The sequence below is a fragment of the Bubalus bubalis genome, chromosome 19 (assembly GCF_019923935.1).
Source record: "Bubalus bubalis isolate 160015118507 breed Murrah chromosome 19, NDDB_SH_1, whole genome shotgun sequence".
Lineage (NCBI taxonomy): Eukaryota > Metazoa > Chordata > Mammalia > Artiodactyla > Bovidae > Bubalus > Bubalus bubalis.
This window is the reverse complement of record NC_059175.1, coordinates 14,039,351-14,058,339: the sequence shown is the minus strand read 5'-3', so window position 1 is coordinate 14,058,339 and position 18,989 is coordinate 14,039,351. Positions and strand designations below refer to the sequence as shown.

Genomic DNA, 18,989 nt, shown 5'->3' with positions numbered 1-18,989 from the left:
ATGGGAGTGAGGTACAATGACTCAAAATAAAAAGATACTGTTAAAGAAAACCTTGCCCCTGGGTAAAAATCTCTCTCCAGTCTGACTCCTTTTGCTTATAACTCTTATCATACTTTACATATTTTGCCTTGTACTATAGTTATTTTTATAGGGCTTCCCTGGTGGCTCGATAAGGAATCCGCCTGCAACGTGAGAGACCTGAGTTTGATCACTGGGTTGGGAAGGTCCCCTGGAGGAAGGCATGGCAACCCATGCCAGTATTCTTGCCTGAAAAATCCCCATGAACAGGGGAGCCTGGCAGGCTACAGTACATGGGGTTGTAAAGAGTTGGACAGGACTAAGTACAGTACAGCACCATTTACTGTATTCTATTGCTTTCACCTCTCTGATTTTCACCAATTTAAAAATCAAAGTTACATACAGGAATTATATTCAGTATTTAAAGATTCTTCACATGAGGTCATATACAGAAATCTTTTTGCTATTAAAAGACAGCATGGTCAAAACTGAACGCTTGGCCTTTCATTTTGGATTCTAACTCAGCATTACTTCCTTTTCCTATGGTGAGGCACCAACTTCCTATCAGTCATGCTCTTTGATATCAACTCCTCCCTTTTCCTTTTCCTAATGACTTCTGCCTATGTCATGAATCCCACTATTTTCATTCAATGCCTCTAGAATTCTTGTTTTTTTTTTCTCTCTCTCTAGTCACCTCACCACCTTGACTATTATTCTCATTCTCATAAAAGAGTTGCTCCTCTGACCACATTACTTTTTCCCAGCAAGACTTCCTTTGGCTTTTTAAAGTCTCTCAAATAAACATGGTTATCAGTATTTCTTTATCAATGCCTCTTTTGTCTATTCTTCCTAGTCCCTGTCATTTCCTTTACGTAATATAAGGACAAATCTTATTGCCCTCTTTTTTTCCATTCTCTACTTATAAAGTCTCCAATATGACTAAAGGACATTTAAAATATTTTATTATTTGAAAAGATAGTTTCTGATTAAAAAGTACAATTTAGGATTATAAATTAATGGTATTGGGAAAACAGCAATATCTGAAAATAAATATAGGTCCTTTCCTCAAAGCCGGCAAATATATTTCAGATAGATTAGAGTTTACATTAAAAAAAAAAGACTTTGAAAGCATAAGCATAAAGTGGGTAAGGCCTTCTTAACATTATACCAATGAAAGAAATAAAAGTTAGTTTTCCTATATAGTATTTTACAAAAAGCTTTTATAAGTAAAACTATATCATAACAAACTAGAAAAAAAATATTTCCAAAAGAGTTAATAATCTTAATTCATTAAGACTTCAGACAAAACAATAACAAAATGATAAGCACTTTGATAGAAAAATGGCACAGGCCATGAAGAGGAAAAACAAAAAAGAAATGACCACTGAACATAATTTTTAAATGTTTAGCTGCATCAGCAATTGTAGAAGTACAAAAAATAAAACAGCAATTAGATATCAAGGTTTTTTTCTTCCCCTTTCAATAGTTAAAGATTGTTTTAAAAATAATATTACCAAGTGTTGTTCAGGTTAGGGAAACAACAGTCTTATGTACATACTATCAGTGAGAATACACTTTTATACATTCTTTCTAAAGAGTAATCTGACAATGTGTCCCAGAGGGTTAAACATAATTCTGTTTACACTAGAAATTTTAGAAGCAAAAATGGTTAATGCTGTGGAATAGAAAGGGATCAAAAGCTAGGGCCCAGAGAAGATTGTTCTACAGTGGAAAGTCAATTCAAATAAACATGACATATCTACTAAATGTTGTAGACGGTGTTTAATGTTCAGAACAATATAATGTTCAATATGCTGAGAACTGACTATAAGACATCATAAATAACTGTTGTTTAGTCGCTAAGTCATGTCCGACCCTTTTGCAACCCCATGGACTGTATGTAGCCTGCCAGAGTCCTCTGTTCATAGGATTTCTCAGGCAAGAATAGCAGAGTGGGTTGCCTCTTCTTTCTCCAGTGGGTCTTCCCGATCCGTGGACTGAACCCACATTTCCTGCATTGGCAGGTGTATTTTTTTACCACTGAGCCACCAAGGAAGTCCAAATAATATAATACCACTTTGTTACATACATGTGCCAATGTAGACATTGAAAAAGATGAAAAATATTAACTCTGATCTTACAAGTATTAAGTGTTTTTTAAATTTTTTTCTTTGTATTTATCTGTATTTAAGAAATTTTATGTTTTAATATGTATTAAAAAAAAACAAACACGATTGTCACACTGTCATTTGAAAAAACTTCTTTCTCCCACACTCATTTAAAGTCTTTTTGAATTCAGTAGTCTTTCAGTGAGCCTTATCTCTATAATACCAATGTAATGGGAATCTTATTACATATGATAACCATTCTGGATAGTTTATTAAGATTTCCTTATTCATTTTGTATTGGGGTATAAAAAAAAAAAGTTAAATTTAAAAAATCCTTTTCATAGTCTGAATTCAAAGAAATAAGGAAAAAATTAAAAAGGAACTAACAAGAAAAACTACACTAATAAAGAATATTTTAAACATGTATATTAGCTGTTTTCAATAAAGAAAACTGATTTTTCTTTTTCAAATTCCATTCTCTTGCCTCCAAACAACAAAAAAGTTAAGAAGTAACTTTTTATTTCAGAACTACAAAAGAAAGGGAAATACAAAACAATTCTAATTGTTTAGGTTCATTCTAATATGTCAATTATCCTTAAAGTGTTAAAAAAAAGACTCCAATGTAATATACAAGCATGTAATATACTGGATGAAATGACCAACCACTGAAATCTCAAAGGATGCTTGAATAGCATGCATTTGAAATTAAATGAAAAAGCTGAGGCCCAAATAGAACACGTGTGACCACGCCCATTCAAATGCCTTGAATGGCTGATCATGATAAACATTACATTTAAAAGTACTGAGTGCTGGGGAAGTAACTAGGTTGAGGCTCACATTTATATGGAAATACACTTAGGTCTTTAGAAATGTCAAAAAACAGCTTGTGCATTTTGAGCATCACTTGGTTTTATATAGCTTTTCACTTTCTGTTGAGACAAATTTATAAAAATAATTAGCAGAAGAAAGGAAAATAAAAAATAATTAAATATCTTGTCTTTGTAATACATACCATAGGTTGTATTTCTATACTTTCCCATGTCTGGATTTTAAGGTGTTAGTTACATAGTGATCACATTTGAAAAAGAAGAGACATGAAATTTCAAAAGTCTTAGAATAAAAACTTCTATCACTCTAGATTCTGTGTGCTCCTTATTTGGCAGCCACTAAACTTTTCATGGGGTCGCAGAGTCGGACACGACTGAGTGACTGAACTGAACTAAACTGAAACTTTTCCAGAGACTAGGGGTGTGTATATCCCTTAAAGATTGAAACATTCAGGCAGACACTGACTTTGGATATTGAAAGTTCAGAAGGTATTATTTTGGAACAAATATCAACAAGTATATCTTGATTTAACCATATTTTGTTGCTGTTGTTTAGTCACTCAGTCATGTCTGAGTCTTTGCAACCCCATGGACTGCAGCATGCCAGGCTCCGATGTCCTTCTTCAGGTGCTTGCTCAAACTAATGTCCATTGAATTAGGGATGCCATCTAACCATCTTGTCCTCTGTTATCCCCTGCTCCTCCTGCCTTCGATCTTTCCCAGCATCAGGGTCTTTTCTGAAGAGTTGGCTCTTCACATCAGGTGGCCAAAGTATTGGAGTTTCAGCTTCAGCATCAGTCCTTCCAATGAATCTTCAGGACTGATTTCCTAACACTGGCTTGATCTCCTTGAAGTCCAAGGGACTCTCAAGTCTTTCCAACACCACAGTACAAAAACATCAATTCTTCGGTGCTCAGCCTTCATTATGGTCCAACTCTCACATCCATATGTGACTACTGGAAAACCATAGCTCTGACTAGATGGTCCTTTGTTGGCAGAGCAATGTCTCTGCTTTTTAATATGCTGTTCAGGTCTGTCATACCTTTTCTTCCAAGGAGCAAGCGCCTTTTAATTTTGTGATTGCAATCACCATCTACAGTGATTTTGGAGCCCAAGAAAATAAAGTCTGTCACTGTTTCCATTGTTTCTCCATCTATTTACCATGAAGTGATGGGACTAGATGTGATGATCTTCATTTTTTGAATGTTGTTTGTTTGTTTTTTCAAAAAATGAGCAACGTGTAGTGCTCTTAAAAACAGATTTTATTTATTTATTTAAAAAATTTTCTATCTGTTATGTCATGCTGCTGCTGCTAAGTTGCTTCAGTCGTGTCTGACTCTTAGTGGCCCCATGGACTGCAGCCCACCAGGCTCCTCCATCCATGGGATTTTCCTGGCAAGAGTACTAGAGTGGGGTGCCGTTGCCTTCTCCGGTATTACGTCATAGATATGGCAAAAACCATGACATGTATGTCATGTCAGTGTATGATAAAACCCACTGCAATAATGTAAAGTAATTAGCCTCCAAATAAAATAAATTAATTAAAAAAATAAAAATATATAAATGAAAAAAATTAAAATTAAATTAAAAATAAATAAAATAGGAAACAACATAGAGAAAGATTGAATGTTGAGTTTTAAGCCAGCTTTTTCACTCTCCTCTTTCACCTTCATCAAGAGGCTCTTTAGTTCTTCTTTGCTTTCTGTCTATGCCATAGACTTTTTTTTAAACCATATTCAGTTCAGTTCAGTTTAGTTGCTCAGTCGTGTCTGACTCTTTGCAACCCCATGAATTGCAGCATGCCAGCCTCTCTGTCCATCACCAACTCCCAGAGTTCACTCAAACCCATGTCCATTGAGTCGGTGATGCCATCTAACCATCTCATCCTCTGTCGTCCCCTCCTCCTCCTGCCCCCAATCCCTCCCAGCATCAGGGTCTTTTCCAATGAGTCAACTCTTCACATGAGGTGGCCAAAGTATTGGAGTTTCAGCTTTAGCATCAGTCCCTCCTTAAACACCTAGGACTGATTTCCTTTAGGATGGACTGGTTGGACCTCCTTGCAGTCCAAGGGACTCTCAAGGGGCCAGAATTCTTTATCCATTTTAAGTCTCAGATTTTTGTGACTCTTACTTTTAGAGAAAGAATTACTTTGTTATAGAATTTCCCTTTTCAGTTCTAGAGAGCCTGGAATACATAAATTTCTTTGCCTACTTTCTTTTTTTTTTTTAATCAATTTCATGTTGGGAATAATTAGCTAACCTTGGGATAATGGTTACTCTGATTTCTCAAACAAGAATGAAATGCCTTCCATACATGTTCTGTCTTCCATACAAGACAAGGATTAAATCATTATCTTTGTTTTTTGCACATAATTATTGCCTTTTGCTCAATCAAAAAACCTTTCTCTCATATTATAGAGTGTGGCCACTGACAGCGTGTCTCATATTTTTGAATTTTTTAAAAGTCATCATTAAGATGGATGGGCTCTCTTCTTCTGCCTCCCTTTATAGTGAGTTGTAATTGCTACATTAATCAATGGAAAGGGCCTGAAGTACACTTCTATGCCTGTGCTCAACACTTAGAAGACAAGATGCTTTAGGATGACAGAATTTAAAACTGGGTCAGCAAATTAAAGCACTGATATTCCATTACCGAATATTTCTAAACAACTAAAAAAGTCTTTAAGCCTTTAAGATAAATATCTAGAAAAGATAGGATTGCATGCCAATCTTTTATAGTTTAATGAATCTAAGATATCATTATTTTATATACCATTAAACAAAAATAATGCTGATTATTATTTTAAGACACCATCAATTGCAAAATGAATCTAATTTCAGAGATGTTAAAATGCAAAAGATATGTGCTTTAGAATTAAGGAAATATGACAACTGCCAGCACTATGCCAGGATTAATCTACTAATTAATCTACTGATTAATCTACTGTCCGACTCAATGGACATGGGTTTGAGTGAACTCTGGGAGTTGGTGATGGACAGGGAAGCTGGCATGCTGCAATTCATGGGGTTGCAAAGAGTCGGACAGTAGATTAATCAGTAGATTAAACCCCTACTCTAAAGAGGTTACTTACTAAATTTTGTGAATAAATAGGAATAAAAATCCTACCCTCTGTGATGTTTTACTTGATTTTCTTAGCTTAATTTATGAATATCATATGAATGTATGTTTCCAGATAAGAATATCTAAAGTTTTTCTCTTTGCACTTGAAAATATTTCTCACTTCTCTTACTTACTCAGGTGGGCAGGGCTCAGTGTTGCAGGTTCTTTGATTTTCAGGTGGCTTACTATCAGGGTCACAGTAATTGTTCTGGACAATGGAGTTGTCATCCAACCTTTTACAGACCACCTCCTGTCTTTGGACACCTTGAGAAAAGGAGGACATCATTAATTGAAGAGTAGTTTACCTTCCAGTAAGTTAGGTATGCATAGCTTTCCTCTGTGGGGAATCAACCTCACTGGATCCATGCTGTCTTATCTGTTCCAGAATACTTGACTGCTTCTCTAAAAAGGAGAGAAGTCTTGGTCATTATATTGCAAATTTAGGCAAAATCACTGTTCTCATACTTAGAAACATAACTGTTTTCAAGTTCAGAAAAGAAACTATTGGTAATTTTAAACAATTGGTATATCCATATGTATATTCTTCTTCATGCTTTCCTTTAAAAAAAGAAACTTTATTTTCCCAAAATATCATCAGATAAAGTGTATGAATATACATTTCAATGCAAAACAATGGTTGTAGATCTATTTAAAAACAAAACATTAGGGACAAATTTACATTTTAATATTTTGTAGGACAAATCCAATCAATTTAGTCTTTGTTAGGAACACATAACATTCACACATTTCATTTTTATCCCTTCCATTTAAAAAAGGTTTATTTCTCTGAAAGTCCACAAAGTCTAGAATTTAAAGACAGCAGTGAGCCTCTTTGAACTGCAACCCATTAAGTAATCGGTTTGCTTTTGTAGAGTTGGCCTTGTTGATCACACCATCATCAAACAGATATATACAGATTCCATCAAATATTAACTTACAGAATACTTTTCATCCTTAAATATTGGTCTATATAACTTGTTTGCCACAGCTAAAAATATTCTCATAAAAGTTGTAAAATTCTAAATATGTTCATTATTTTTGGCAAAGATATCCACCACAACTTGCTCACATTTCACAAAATACAAGGACACACACAAACACACTCTTATTTGTAAGCATGCCTGGAAATAGACTTTGTGCAGATTCATTTTCTCTTCAGTGGGGAAGAATCAAAAGAAGCAAAGATACAGTTTATCAAAGTCTCAGAGAAAAGTCAATCTACAAGACAATGCTAAATATTTCAGATCTTATGGGGGTAGTAGCTTACTCCCAGAACTAAAAATAAAAGCACAAACTAAGCTACCCCCGCTAACCACCCACCTCATTTCTATAACCAGGTAGGCTAAATTACCCAGAACCAGTTGTAAAAGCAGCATTAGCAGTATCCAGGAAACTACAGCTTCATACCAGGCTAAACCTACATAAACTTTCAGTTTTTCTTTTTTTCTCAGTTGCTTCTACAGTGCTCTAAAGAAAAGAGTTTGACCCCAGATTAGAGAAATCAATGTGAAACAGGACCATTCGATGAAGCAAACTGTCACCTAAAGAGGTATGCACTAAACGCTTCCTCAAGCTCCCTTACACGCATGAGACCTCTGCAGATGGGGGTGCCACAGCTGTCAGGCTTTGCACACTTTTAACTAAGCCCTGTGAATTTGAAGATAGGAAATCTATTTCCCTGATAGGGAAAACCATTAAGTCCCATAGTCTCCATAATGGTGGTGAGCAGTTAAAGATGTATTTGATTACTTGCAGTGGTTCTCACTAATCATCTTCAACAAGTTTCTTGGTTTTCCTAAATTTAGAGCTTTAAAGCACAGCCAAACAACTTACTGGCAAAATGTCTCAGAGTATGTGTTGTATTCATTCCTTCCCAACCCATTGAAGAGGCCAAACATCTCAGTTTATGCAACAACAGTTTGGAATTTTTTTACTATTAAACTTAAGATTTTTGAGGGAAGAATGATTCACATTAGGCATATCTTTGACCCATTCACAGATGTTCCACAATATTTACCAGATAGCTCCTCATTGTGTCATCCCAGTGGGCAGATAACTAAGTCCATGTGATTCACCTAGACAAAAATCTCTATTATTAGTCATCGGATTCAACTACCAAATGCCACAATGGCTCAGAATATATATCCGCCCGGCTTCAATACTTTGTTCCTATCAGGAAGAGCAGGGAATTGTTTTTATAGGTTAGCATGGTTATTTTTAAAAAGTCATTCAAATATGATTATACTTGAAGTGGGGAGACACAAAATACCCACTTACACGAAGGACTTACAACTTTAATTAATTTTTATAAATATGTTTAATAATTTAAAAAATACGATTATACTCGCAATAAGAAAGTTGTCATTCAATCTAGTACCTTGGGTGTTTTTCAGAAAAGCATAAGCTTTTAATTTTAATTTAATTTTATGTTTATTGAGGGAGGATAAACATTTTCAACACTACAAAATGGGACTGATATTGCTTGATATCAGTGGCAGAAATATCAATTCAGTTTCTACAGGTTAAGATAAAATTCTACTTCCTTAAAAAATCTTAGAAATGTTGTTTGGTTATAATGATATTAGTTTTTAAAAGTACCCTTAATTATAAAAGCAAGGCCTCTGCAATTTGAATCACAGATGAGATACTAGTTATTAGAGGTAAGATTTACACTTGATTTTAAGATAAATTCTATCCATGTATGATCTTGAAAAAATTCAGCTACATAACATTAATTGTTAAAAATTTGGAAAATACACAAAACCAGAAAGAGCAAAATAAAAATTATCCACAATCTCATATCTTTGCTTTGGATCTTTATTTTTAAGGCTATTTTATTCTTTGGTGGGATCCAGTAGTTAAAATTAATAGTACACAAACTAAAAATGCCAGCTAAACATGGTTAGTGGGTCATTCATTCTTTCACTCATCCATTCATTCAGTCAACAGAGAATAATTACTGAATACAAGGCACTGTACTTCTTTATGTGATACTGAGCTAAGTGTGAAGAATTACAAATTGACTTAATTTTCTCATATCTAGTTTCTTAACAACTAGAATTTAGAATATTTAGGGGTGCATTTCAGTTTAATAATTTCAGAATGCTATTTTTTATGAAGCAAAAATTAAAGTTCTTGAATAAGCAGCTGAAATAACTGTTTTACAAAGATACATTTTCCTTGCATTCATCTTTTATTTTCTTCTAAAATGTCACATTAGACAGTGTGGTATTTCACAGTCAAGAACTGACTATACCAGTAATCTATTCCAAATCTTCCTAAAATGCTGAACTATCTTCCTTCAACAGCACAAATCTTCCAACTTATACCCCCCACACTTGGTAGGTTTACAGATTTTTTTTTCTATTTAAGTCAGTAGCAACCGAGTAACTCTCTAAGGCAATGCACTTAACTGAATGGATTTTTCAATACATACTTATGGATTAAGGAAAATGCAGCTTTTAGCATTAGAAAATTTAAATCAACTGGAAATAATCTAAACTAAGTCAACAAGAGAAATGATTGAGTTTAGAATCTTTTTATATGATTAACCCTCTTGTACATAGCTTCTTTTAAAGTAATCTGTAAAACATTGCTAAGAAATTGATTTAAACCTTTTTGGGAATAATTACATCTGGTTACACAAAACTACTATGCTTTCAAATCTAAAGACGTATAGTTTATAACCCAAAACATAAAATATCTGTATGACCAGTCAGTATATGCCTAATCAAAAATAAAATTCTGGTGGTTTAGTGCCCATATCGTCTGGAGCTATTCAGATGTTCAGCAGAATTTAATTGGTCAGACTTAAAACTGCACTAATTATATTTTATTCTTAAACACCTGAAGTTACAGGCATGCAAATTCTATACCTAATTCTGTTTTTAAATGCAATTCCTCTTCCTTGTAAAAACAAAAAAACTTTGCTGCTTTCATATTACTAAATTTAAGTACAAAGATATCACTACCAATATGCATTTACTCTAAACTCTCTAAAATGAGTGTATCTTGTTTAGAGTCTTTTAATTTGTTTATCATTTTGATTAGTAGTAGTAGTAGTAGTGTTAGTTGCTCAGTCGTGTCCAACTCTGCAATTCCATAGATTGTAGCCCTCCAGGCTCCTCTGTTCATTCTCCAGGCAAGAATACTGGAGTGGATTGCCATTCCCTTCACCAGAGGATCTTCCTGACCCAGGAATCAAACCTGGGTGTCCTGCGTTGAAGGAAGGTTCTTTACCATTTGAGCTACAGAACAGCAAACATGCTTCTTAACACAGAAACATAACCTTTATTTTTAGCTTGGAAGCTTAAATTTGACAGATCTTTTATTTCATTTCTGCCAATAGTTAAAGGTTACAGATGATCTACTTGCCTATCAAAAGTTATGTTGTCCAATAGGAGGAAGGAGTACACAGCTTGAATCACTGCTCAAGGTACACATGAAGAAATGGCATTTAGTATTTTGAAATAGCATATACCACAGGAAAATGAGCAAGAAGTCCTGGATGGAATCCTTCATCTTCTGTGCTTATTCTAGGAAATGGTGATGGTTCAAGAATACAGGGTCTTTTGCTCAGCAGTTGCAGTCATAGGGCCAACCCTGAGTGAAGACTTTAGAGAACTTTCCTCCTTTTCATTTCTTGCATCCTTTTCAGTCCCTCTTCTATTCCTCTTATAAGCTGCTCAGAGTTCTCATGTCCCATCTCTCTTTCAGATAATTAAATCACTTTATACATACATGTGTAAAAATATTTAGCAATTTATTGCTTTTCTCAGGGCATTGTTTTCAAATGCCATAATCAACAAACTAAGATCTGGCATCCAGTCCCATTACTTCAAGGCAAATAGATAGGGAAACAATGGCAATAGTGGCAGACTTTATTTTCTTGGGCTCCAAAATCACTGTAGATGGTGAGGCAGCCATAAAATTAAAAGACGCTTGCTCCTTGAAAGAAAAGCTATGACCAACCTAGACAGCATATTAAAAAGCAAGAGACATTACTTTGCCGACAAAGATCTGTCTAGTCAAAGCTATGGTTTTTTCAGTAGTCACGTATGGATGTGAGAGTTGGACCATAAAGAAAGCTGAGCGCCAAAGAATTGATATTTTTGAACTGTGGTGTTGGAGAAGACTCTTGAGAGTCCCTTGGACTGCAAGATCAAACCAGTCAATCCTAAAGGAAATCAATCCCTAATATTCATTGGAAGGACTGATGATGAAGCTGAAGCTCCAATCCTTTGGCTACCTGATGCAAAGAACTGACTCATTGGAAAGACCCTGATGACGGGAAAGATTGAAGGCAGGGGAAATGGGATGACAGAGGATGAGATGGTTGGATGGCATCACCGACTCGATGGACATGAGTTTGAGCAAGCTCTGGGAGTTGGTAATGGACAGGGAAGCCTGGTGTGCTGCAGTACATGGGGTTGCAAAGAGTCAGACACGACTGAGATACTGAACTGAACTGAACAGGGCAATTCATCATTTTGGCATCAAATTACCACTTGAATTTCACTTAAAAGAATGACATTTATTAAACTAAGAAGGATGGAAGAGACGTTAAGGGCAAGAGAAAGATATTTTAGGTCTTCTCAAATCTACTCATAAGAACCAGCATTTCAGTTCTAGACCATTCAATTGGTAAGTGTGTAGTCTATAACTACATGTGAGTATAAGAGAAAAAGTGCAACTTTAGGATTGATGGGCTAATCAACACTTAGATAATTTAATCTAGTGGCAAAGCACATCGTATTTACCCAAGAAATAGTTTTTCTGAAGAAGAGGGGGGAGGTTAGTAAGTCAGAGCTTATAGTAAAAATGTGGTTGGTGGCTAAGGCAACAATTTGCTTAACCACAGCATCCAAAGTAGCTAGCAACCAAGACAACACTATATAACCACAGTATACAGAACATATGGCCAACAATATTAATTTAATCTAAATCTTTAGTGCAGATAGCATCCAGAGAGCAACAAGTGCCAGGAAAAAAAAAATGTCTCTCTGCTCTGCCTTTCACAGCTGGAATCTGGCTGCTGTGCTGTGATTATTGGCCAGACATAAGCATTTGTAGGGCAGAGCAAAGCCCATCTGCCTTGGATCTAACAGCTGGCATCAGGGTACCAATCAGCTCCACCCAATTGTTTCCTTCTTCTGAAAAGCCTCGTGCTAGTTTTTTATCTTCCAAAGGTTTCCTTTCTCTCTCTTTCCAGTGTCTTCCCTTCTATCTTGAGGAAAATTAAACATCCTAAGACAGCAGGATTAAGAAAAGGAAAATGAGGCTCTAAAAATATTTATTTTTCTAGAGCAACTGTGTTTAGTGATGGTTAGATAAGGTGGAGCATACAAATACTGTGTTTATTGGAAATCATATTATCCTTAGAGGGAATTCCTACTACTCATTACAAATTAACAGTAATCTCTTCCATGGAAAGAATCTAACTTAACTCATTGAATTCCTACTAAGTCTAAGTCATGGATATTCTATAAGGGGGAAAATGAGTGAGACAGATTTGACTTCAATGAGATTACGTTAATAAGGAAGGGAGAGGATAAGGCAATTACCATTATATTATGGAAACTACCTTATCTAATAAGATCATGCCTTTTCAGACCTAATATTGTTAATTTTATAGTCCTCTCATTTTGTTAAGCTGCTGTCTGATTCCTTTTTCTTTGATATTCGTGGATCTTAAGAATTCTCATAGCCAAATGTCTATGTGGTTATCTCCTTTCACTTTATCTTTTTATGATATTTTTTTCTCAGTCCAATTTCTGCCATGTTTAGTTACCACCTTTTTTTGAGTTCTAGCAGTGTAGGTAAACGGTCTAAGGCAAGTTTTTATTCTCCTTTGTATAATGAGATTAAAAAAATTAAATGATTTCTAATGTTTCTTTCAGATCCAAAATTCTATGAAAGTTGGCTTTTCTTTTTTTCCCCCACAATTCAATTTTCCATTTTTCCCCCTTCTATGTCTGCTTTTCCCCTGTATTCTACAGAATATAAGTCTGGAGAACAGCATTTGATAGATTCCATTTGGTTTTGAGTTGTTTAAATGTCTCAGTTCTTAGCAGTGTGAGGTATGTATCAAAGGAGTCAGACATGTCAAGAGGCAGAACCCTAGAAATAAAAGACTTTATGAGAGGCAAGTTTCCTAATATAAAGAATTAACGCATGTTATACTAAAAAGGTATTTCCATGAACTTTAGTAGGAGTTTATTGTTTTGGGTATTTCATTAAAAATCTTAGAGGAATGATGCTAGAGTATAAGATGATTTTGAGCTTCTTTTACTTATTTACCAAATAAAAAAGCTTTTCTTTAATTATATGTAAAATCCTTTTCTTGGAACCAAAGAGCAAATATTTCAGATTTAAATTATAACAAGGACACAATCATAAACAAGCTGTACGTTTTTAAAATAAAGTCTTAATTTTGTTTACATAAAAAAATGGGAGTAGTAATATCATAAAATCCTATAAAATTGTGATAATGCTTATCATTATAAGAAGCTTTATTTTTTTCCCAAAAGTATTTTATTCATAATACCTTGTAAACATGCATAATGTTATGACGGTCAAAAATGAGATTCGGGACAAAATTTCTGTGAAGTGAAACATGACCCATGATACATAGATCATTAATACAACAGGAATGCACTCAAACATTGCTTTCAGCCCTACCCAAGTTTTTCAGTGAGTAAATATATATGCAGGCCCTATTTATGTTAAGGAAGAACACAATCTCTAAAGCAAGAGAAACAAAATGAAAGAGGAAGGAAAACAGCATTAGGAGGAATATTTTAGGTTAGCAGAGACTTCTTTCCCTCAGTTATAAATCTTAACATTAGAGAAAACGCAAGCCACAGTATGCAAGGGTAAACAGTAAAAAATGTCAGATTCTAAAACTAAACTTGCATATGCAAGATTTTTTACAAGAAGTTAGAAAGCTTAAATTATATTGAAAATACAGAGTAGAATTCAAAGAATTTTTTAGAATGTATATTCCATAGAAGAAGCCATATAAGGAAAATGATAAATAGAAATAGAGAAATAAAAGAAAAAACATACTGGCTTTCAGAACTGTGAATCAGCCAAGAGTATGAGTTTACCTAGTGGAATACTCTTGTGAAGGGCATGTTACATGAGAACTGAGCTAAGTGCAGTCGATGGCAACATTTGTTGCTCATTTGCTCAGTGATGTACAGCTCTTTGCGACCCCATGGACTGCATGTAGTACACCAGGCTTCCCTGTCCATCACCAACTCCTGGAGCTTGCTGAAACTCATGTCCATCGAGTTGGTGATGCCATCTAAAAATCTTGTTCTCTGTCGTCCCCTTCTCCTTCTGCTTCAGTCTTTCCCAGCATCAGGGTCTTTTCCAATGAGTCAGCTCTTCGCATCAGCTGACCTAAGTATTGGAACTTCAGCCTCAGCATCAGTCCCTCCAGTGAACATTCAGGATTGATTTCCTTTAGGGTTGACTGGTTTGATCTCCTTGCAGTCCAAGGGACTCTCAAGAGTCTTCTCCAACACCACAATTCAAAAGCATTGATTCTTCAGTGCTCAGCCTTCTTTACGGTCCAACTCTCACATCCATACATGACTAACGGAAAAACCATAGCTTTGACTAGACAGACTTTTGTCGGCAAAGTGATGTCTCTGCTTTTTAATATGCTGTCTAGGCTTGTCATAGCTTTTCTTCCACGGAGCAAGCATCTTTGAATTTCATGGCTGCAGTCATCATCTACAGTTATTTTGGAGCCCAAGAAAATAAAGTCTGTCACTATTTCCATTGTTTCCCCATCTATTTGCCATGAAGTGATGAGGCTGAATGCCATGATCTTCATTTTTTGAACTCTGAGTTTTAAGCCAGCTTTTTCACTCTCCTCTACATAGCATAGGCTTTTAGGAGCTGTGATGTTCACAAGTGCCCTGCTATGAGCCTGGTACAACTAACCCCATATGTTAAAGTGTACACTTCCTTCTCAACATTGAAAGTTAATTGAAAGAAGGGGATGATGAGAAAGAGTGACTAGGGTAATGCCACAGTCAGTACAATGACAGACTATTGTCTAGTCTAACAAATATTTTAGTTTTCAAAGAGCAAAGCGAAAATTAGGGAATAACGAACAAAGCTCATGCAAATCTTTAATTCCTTGTAAACTCAAGTCACTTTTTACAAAGGCCTTGTGTCATTAAAAGTATCACAGTGATGTGCTTTATGTCTAAGTTTGGTATATAAAGGAACCAAATGTAAGAGGACCCTCGTAGTTTCAAACAGTACACAATACAACCTTAAACAGAAAATATCTTTTATAGGGGATTTTTCCTAAAAACTAATTATATAACTATATTTCTTCAAAGGGAAAGAAATGACAATGACTAATATGCTTTTAATTATTCAAACTAAAATTTCCATCTCTTATCTTTTACTTAACTCTGAAAGTAACTTATGAATGGTAATTTCTAAAGCAAAGGGAAGAAAACAATTATTGACTTATTAATGTCTTTCACACTTCATTCCAGTCAAGTCTATCTTGAAACTCGAAAAATAATTGAATTTTGTTCTCCTCTGTTTCATTTTAGGACCCCATCCACTTTGAGTTTGTTTCCAAGTTACAGTGTATGTGTCATTTATAAGCTGCAATACAAGTGTTAGTCATTATTATCTTTGCTGCTGCTGCTACTGCTGCTAAGTTGCTTTAGTCGTGTCTGACTCTGTGCGACCCCATAGACACCAGCCCACCAGGCTCTGCTGTCCCTGGGGTTCTCCAGGTAAGAACTCTGGTGTGGGTTGCCATTTCCTTCTCCAATTATTTACTAGGTCTATAAAAGTCAAGTTTCAAAACCCTTGTTTGCATGAAGCATATTGTTAGTTCACTAATAATGTCAAATGAACATTATTAGTGATGTTAAATATCTTAGGCATATTTAACATCACTAACAGAATCAGCAAAGAAATTAAAAGGACATCTGTGAATATATAAAGCATTTGCCTCTGTTTTATCTAGTCCTTTGAGAGCTGGTCTCTTTCAGCCAGATATTATACTGGCATAAGGATTGCATTATATTTTTCTAATAATTACTTTTCAAAATTGTTATTTTAGAATGGATTTATTTTATTTCTAAGTGCACAATTATGGTTGTGTTGCATTATTCTTGAAAACAATAAAATACATAACATTAAGTGCTTCTATAGAAACAACGTAGAAATATCTAACTTTCTAAAGGGACCAGGTAATCTGTATGAAAGATTCACTAAAGCAATCTGAAAAGTCTATTATTAGTAAATAGAATAGTGTATATTATTACATAACTTGTTAGGTAGTAAATTGCAAAGAAGAATTTGCTACTGGGGCTCTTTTAAATATATAGTTTTTTTTTTTTCTTTTCCCTTTCTTCCTTTCTTTTCTTTTGTTTTAATCACTTGAAACTGAACTAACAGAAACAGAGGAAGGAAACATGTTCAAGCAGGGCACATCAGAAGAAATAATATAGATATGAAGGAGAAATTTACATACTATTCAAAATCTCTAGGTTCTTAATGAAAGTGCATACGAATCTCCATTTTTATACTGAACATCACTAAGACCCTGAATAAGGAGTTTGTCACATTTTTTCTTCTTATGAAATAAAATTCACCATCTACTGAAAGGAAGTGAGGTGACTAATTTTTGTTCAACTTTACTGATACTCATTTTAGTTTAAATCAAGAGGTCTCAAATTTTCTTCGTTCATAGCACCGTTAGTGTCCCAGTAATTTTTTCACAGCTCTCCCAGGAAGAAAAAAATAAGAGCTTCACTTATTAAATAGTTAGGTCCAAACAACTCAAAAGTAATAATTTGTGTAGTGTATGACCCATGTCATTGTGTTTGCATTGAAAATGTACAATATCAGTAGTGCCTCTGTGAGTGTGCTGTAGAGTCCTGGGGAACCACAGTGCGGTGTGAAAAATATGACCCTAAATCAGGGAATACAAACTAGTAACTGGAAACTATGTAAAGCATCTTAAAAATCTTAAAAAGTAGAAACCAGTTCCAATACATACAAGAATCTAGGTGAGCCAGGTAAAACCACAGAGTAAAATAAAAAAATCTGTCTTAGAAAGAGGAAAAACATAGAATTTCTTTTTAAAATTTATATGCTATTCACGCACACACACACACACACACACACACACACACACACATTAAGCTTAAGATGATATCCAGGGAGGAAAAAGAATAACAAGTAAAATAAGCATCTATATAAAATTTAGGCATCAAATATAAAATAAAATTAAACAGACTATGTAAATGTAAAAGAAAAACTGATAACATTTTAAATAGCCAAAGACAACTGATCAGAAACATTCCTTAAACACTCCATTGTATAAGAAAAATCTGTGCTCTTTGATCATCAAACAAAATCAAAATTGCCTCTAAACATAAATCTGTCTCCCTCTTCCAGTCCTCCATCTAAGCATAACTTTAGCTTATCTTTTTCTTTTTTTCCCGTGAGCTGCTAAGTAATGAATGGCTAGAAGAGAGATGCCTTTGTCAGCAGAAACCTGACCAAACTGGTATATAATTTTTGTACTTCAATACAAAGAGAAAGAAATTGAAAAGCCTAGAAAAAACAATTTGGAGAAAGTAATCAGAAGTGTCAATAGACACTGATTGCAGGACAAAGACTGTGTATTTAGAGTATAAATGTAAAACTGCTGCTCCTGCTGCTGCTGCTGCTGCGGCTAAGTCGCTTCAGTTGTGTCTGACTCTGTGTGACCCCACAGACGGCAGCCCACCAAGCTCCCCCGTCCCTGGGATTCTCCAGGCAAGAACACTGGAGTGGCTTGCCATTTCCTTCTCCAATGCATGAAAGTGAAAAGTGAAAGTGAAGTCGCTCAGTCGTTCCGACTCCTAACGACCCCATGGACTGCAGCCCATGAGGCTCCTCCATCCATGGGATTTTCCAGGCAAGAGTACTGGAGTGGAGTGCCATTGCCTTCTCTGAAATGTAAAACTAATACATTAAAATACATATGTATTACTGACCTTTCTTGGCACAACTAAAGCATCCTTAAGATTTCTTTTGTAACAGAACAGGTACAACAGTACAGCATCAACTCTGTTAATTGGTTTTGGAATGCTTTGCTTTAAAGTCTTTGTTAGTTTCTCAGTCCTGTCCGACTCTTTGTGACCCACGGACTATAGACCGCTATGCTCCTCTGTCCATGGGATTTCCCAGGCAAGAATACTGGAGCAGGTTGTCATTTCCTCCTCCAGGGGGACTACCTGACCCAGGGATCGAACCGGGTCTCCCGCATTGCAAGCAGGGAAGCTTTAAAGTCTAAGGGTTGTATTAAATAAGAGGAGTACTTGGGGGGTGAGGTGTAAAGGGACTGGTTTGAATAGTGGGAAATGAGAGTACATCTAGAAAGATAGGGGAGGAAATTATTGTGAATACTGCTGCATTTTGCAAAAATTCATTCCCTAACAAAAACAACAATTTCCTAAAACAATTTAAAAGGCCTTCTCTGATTAGAACTTTTAGTCACAAAGAGAAAAAAAAGTTTGTTATCAGTTCTTCATAAATGTTAAAACAAGGGCCTCATATTCTGACTTGTGCGTCTAAATTAAAGTTGGTTGAGTATATATATATCACTTATTCATTTTATTTTTTTTATTTTTTATTTTATTTTTAAACTTTACATAATTGTATTAGTTTTGCCAAATATCACTTATTCATTTTAGCTCCCTAAGTACCACAGAAACTTGAAATGAGAAGAAAGGGTTTTGGAAAATCTATTTAGTATAATTTCACTTGATCTTAGTTAGCCAAAAGGCCAAAATAAGATATTTAACACAATTTCAGTCAGTTTTAAAAGCATTATTTAGAGGCTTATAAATGATTTATTAGGTAAAGAAGTAAGCATGTA

General features: G+C 35.1%; 1 protein-coding gene across 1 annotated transcript in view; it reads right to left on the bottom strand.

Moving 5' to 3' along the window:
* Positions 1-18,989, bottom strand: part of ADAMTS6 (ADAM metallopeptidase with thrombospondin type 1 motif 6) — a 273,198-nt gene that overhangs the window by 36,431 nt on the left and 217,778 nt on the right. Inside the window, exon 20 of the mRNA XM_025270471.2 lies at positions 6,208-6,337. Within this exon, the coding sequence (XP_025126256.1) occupies positions 6,208-6,337 (130 nt within the window). The remainder of the gene's footprint in view (positions 1-6,207; positions 6,338-18,989) is intronic.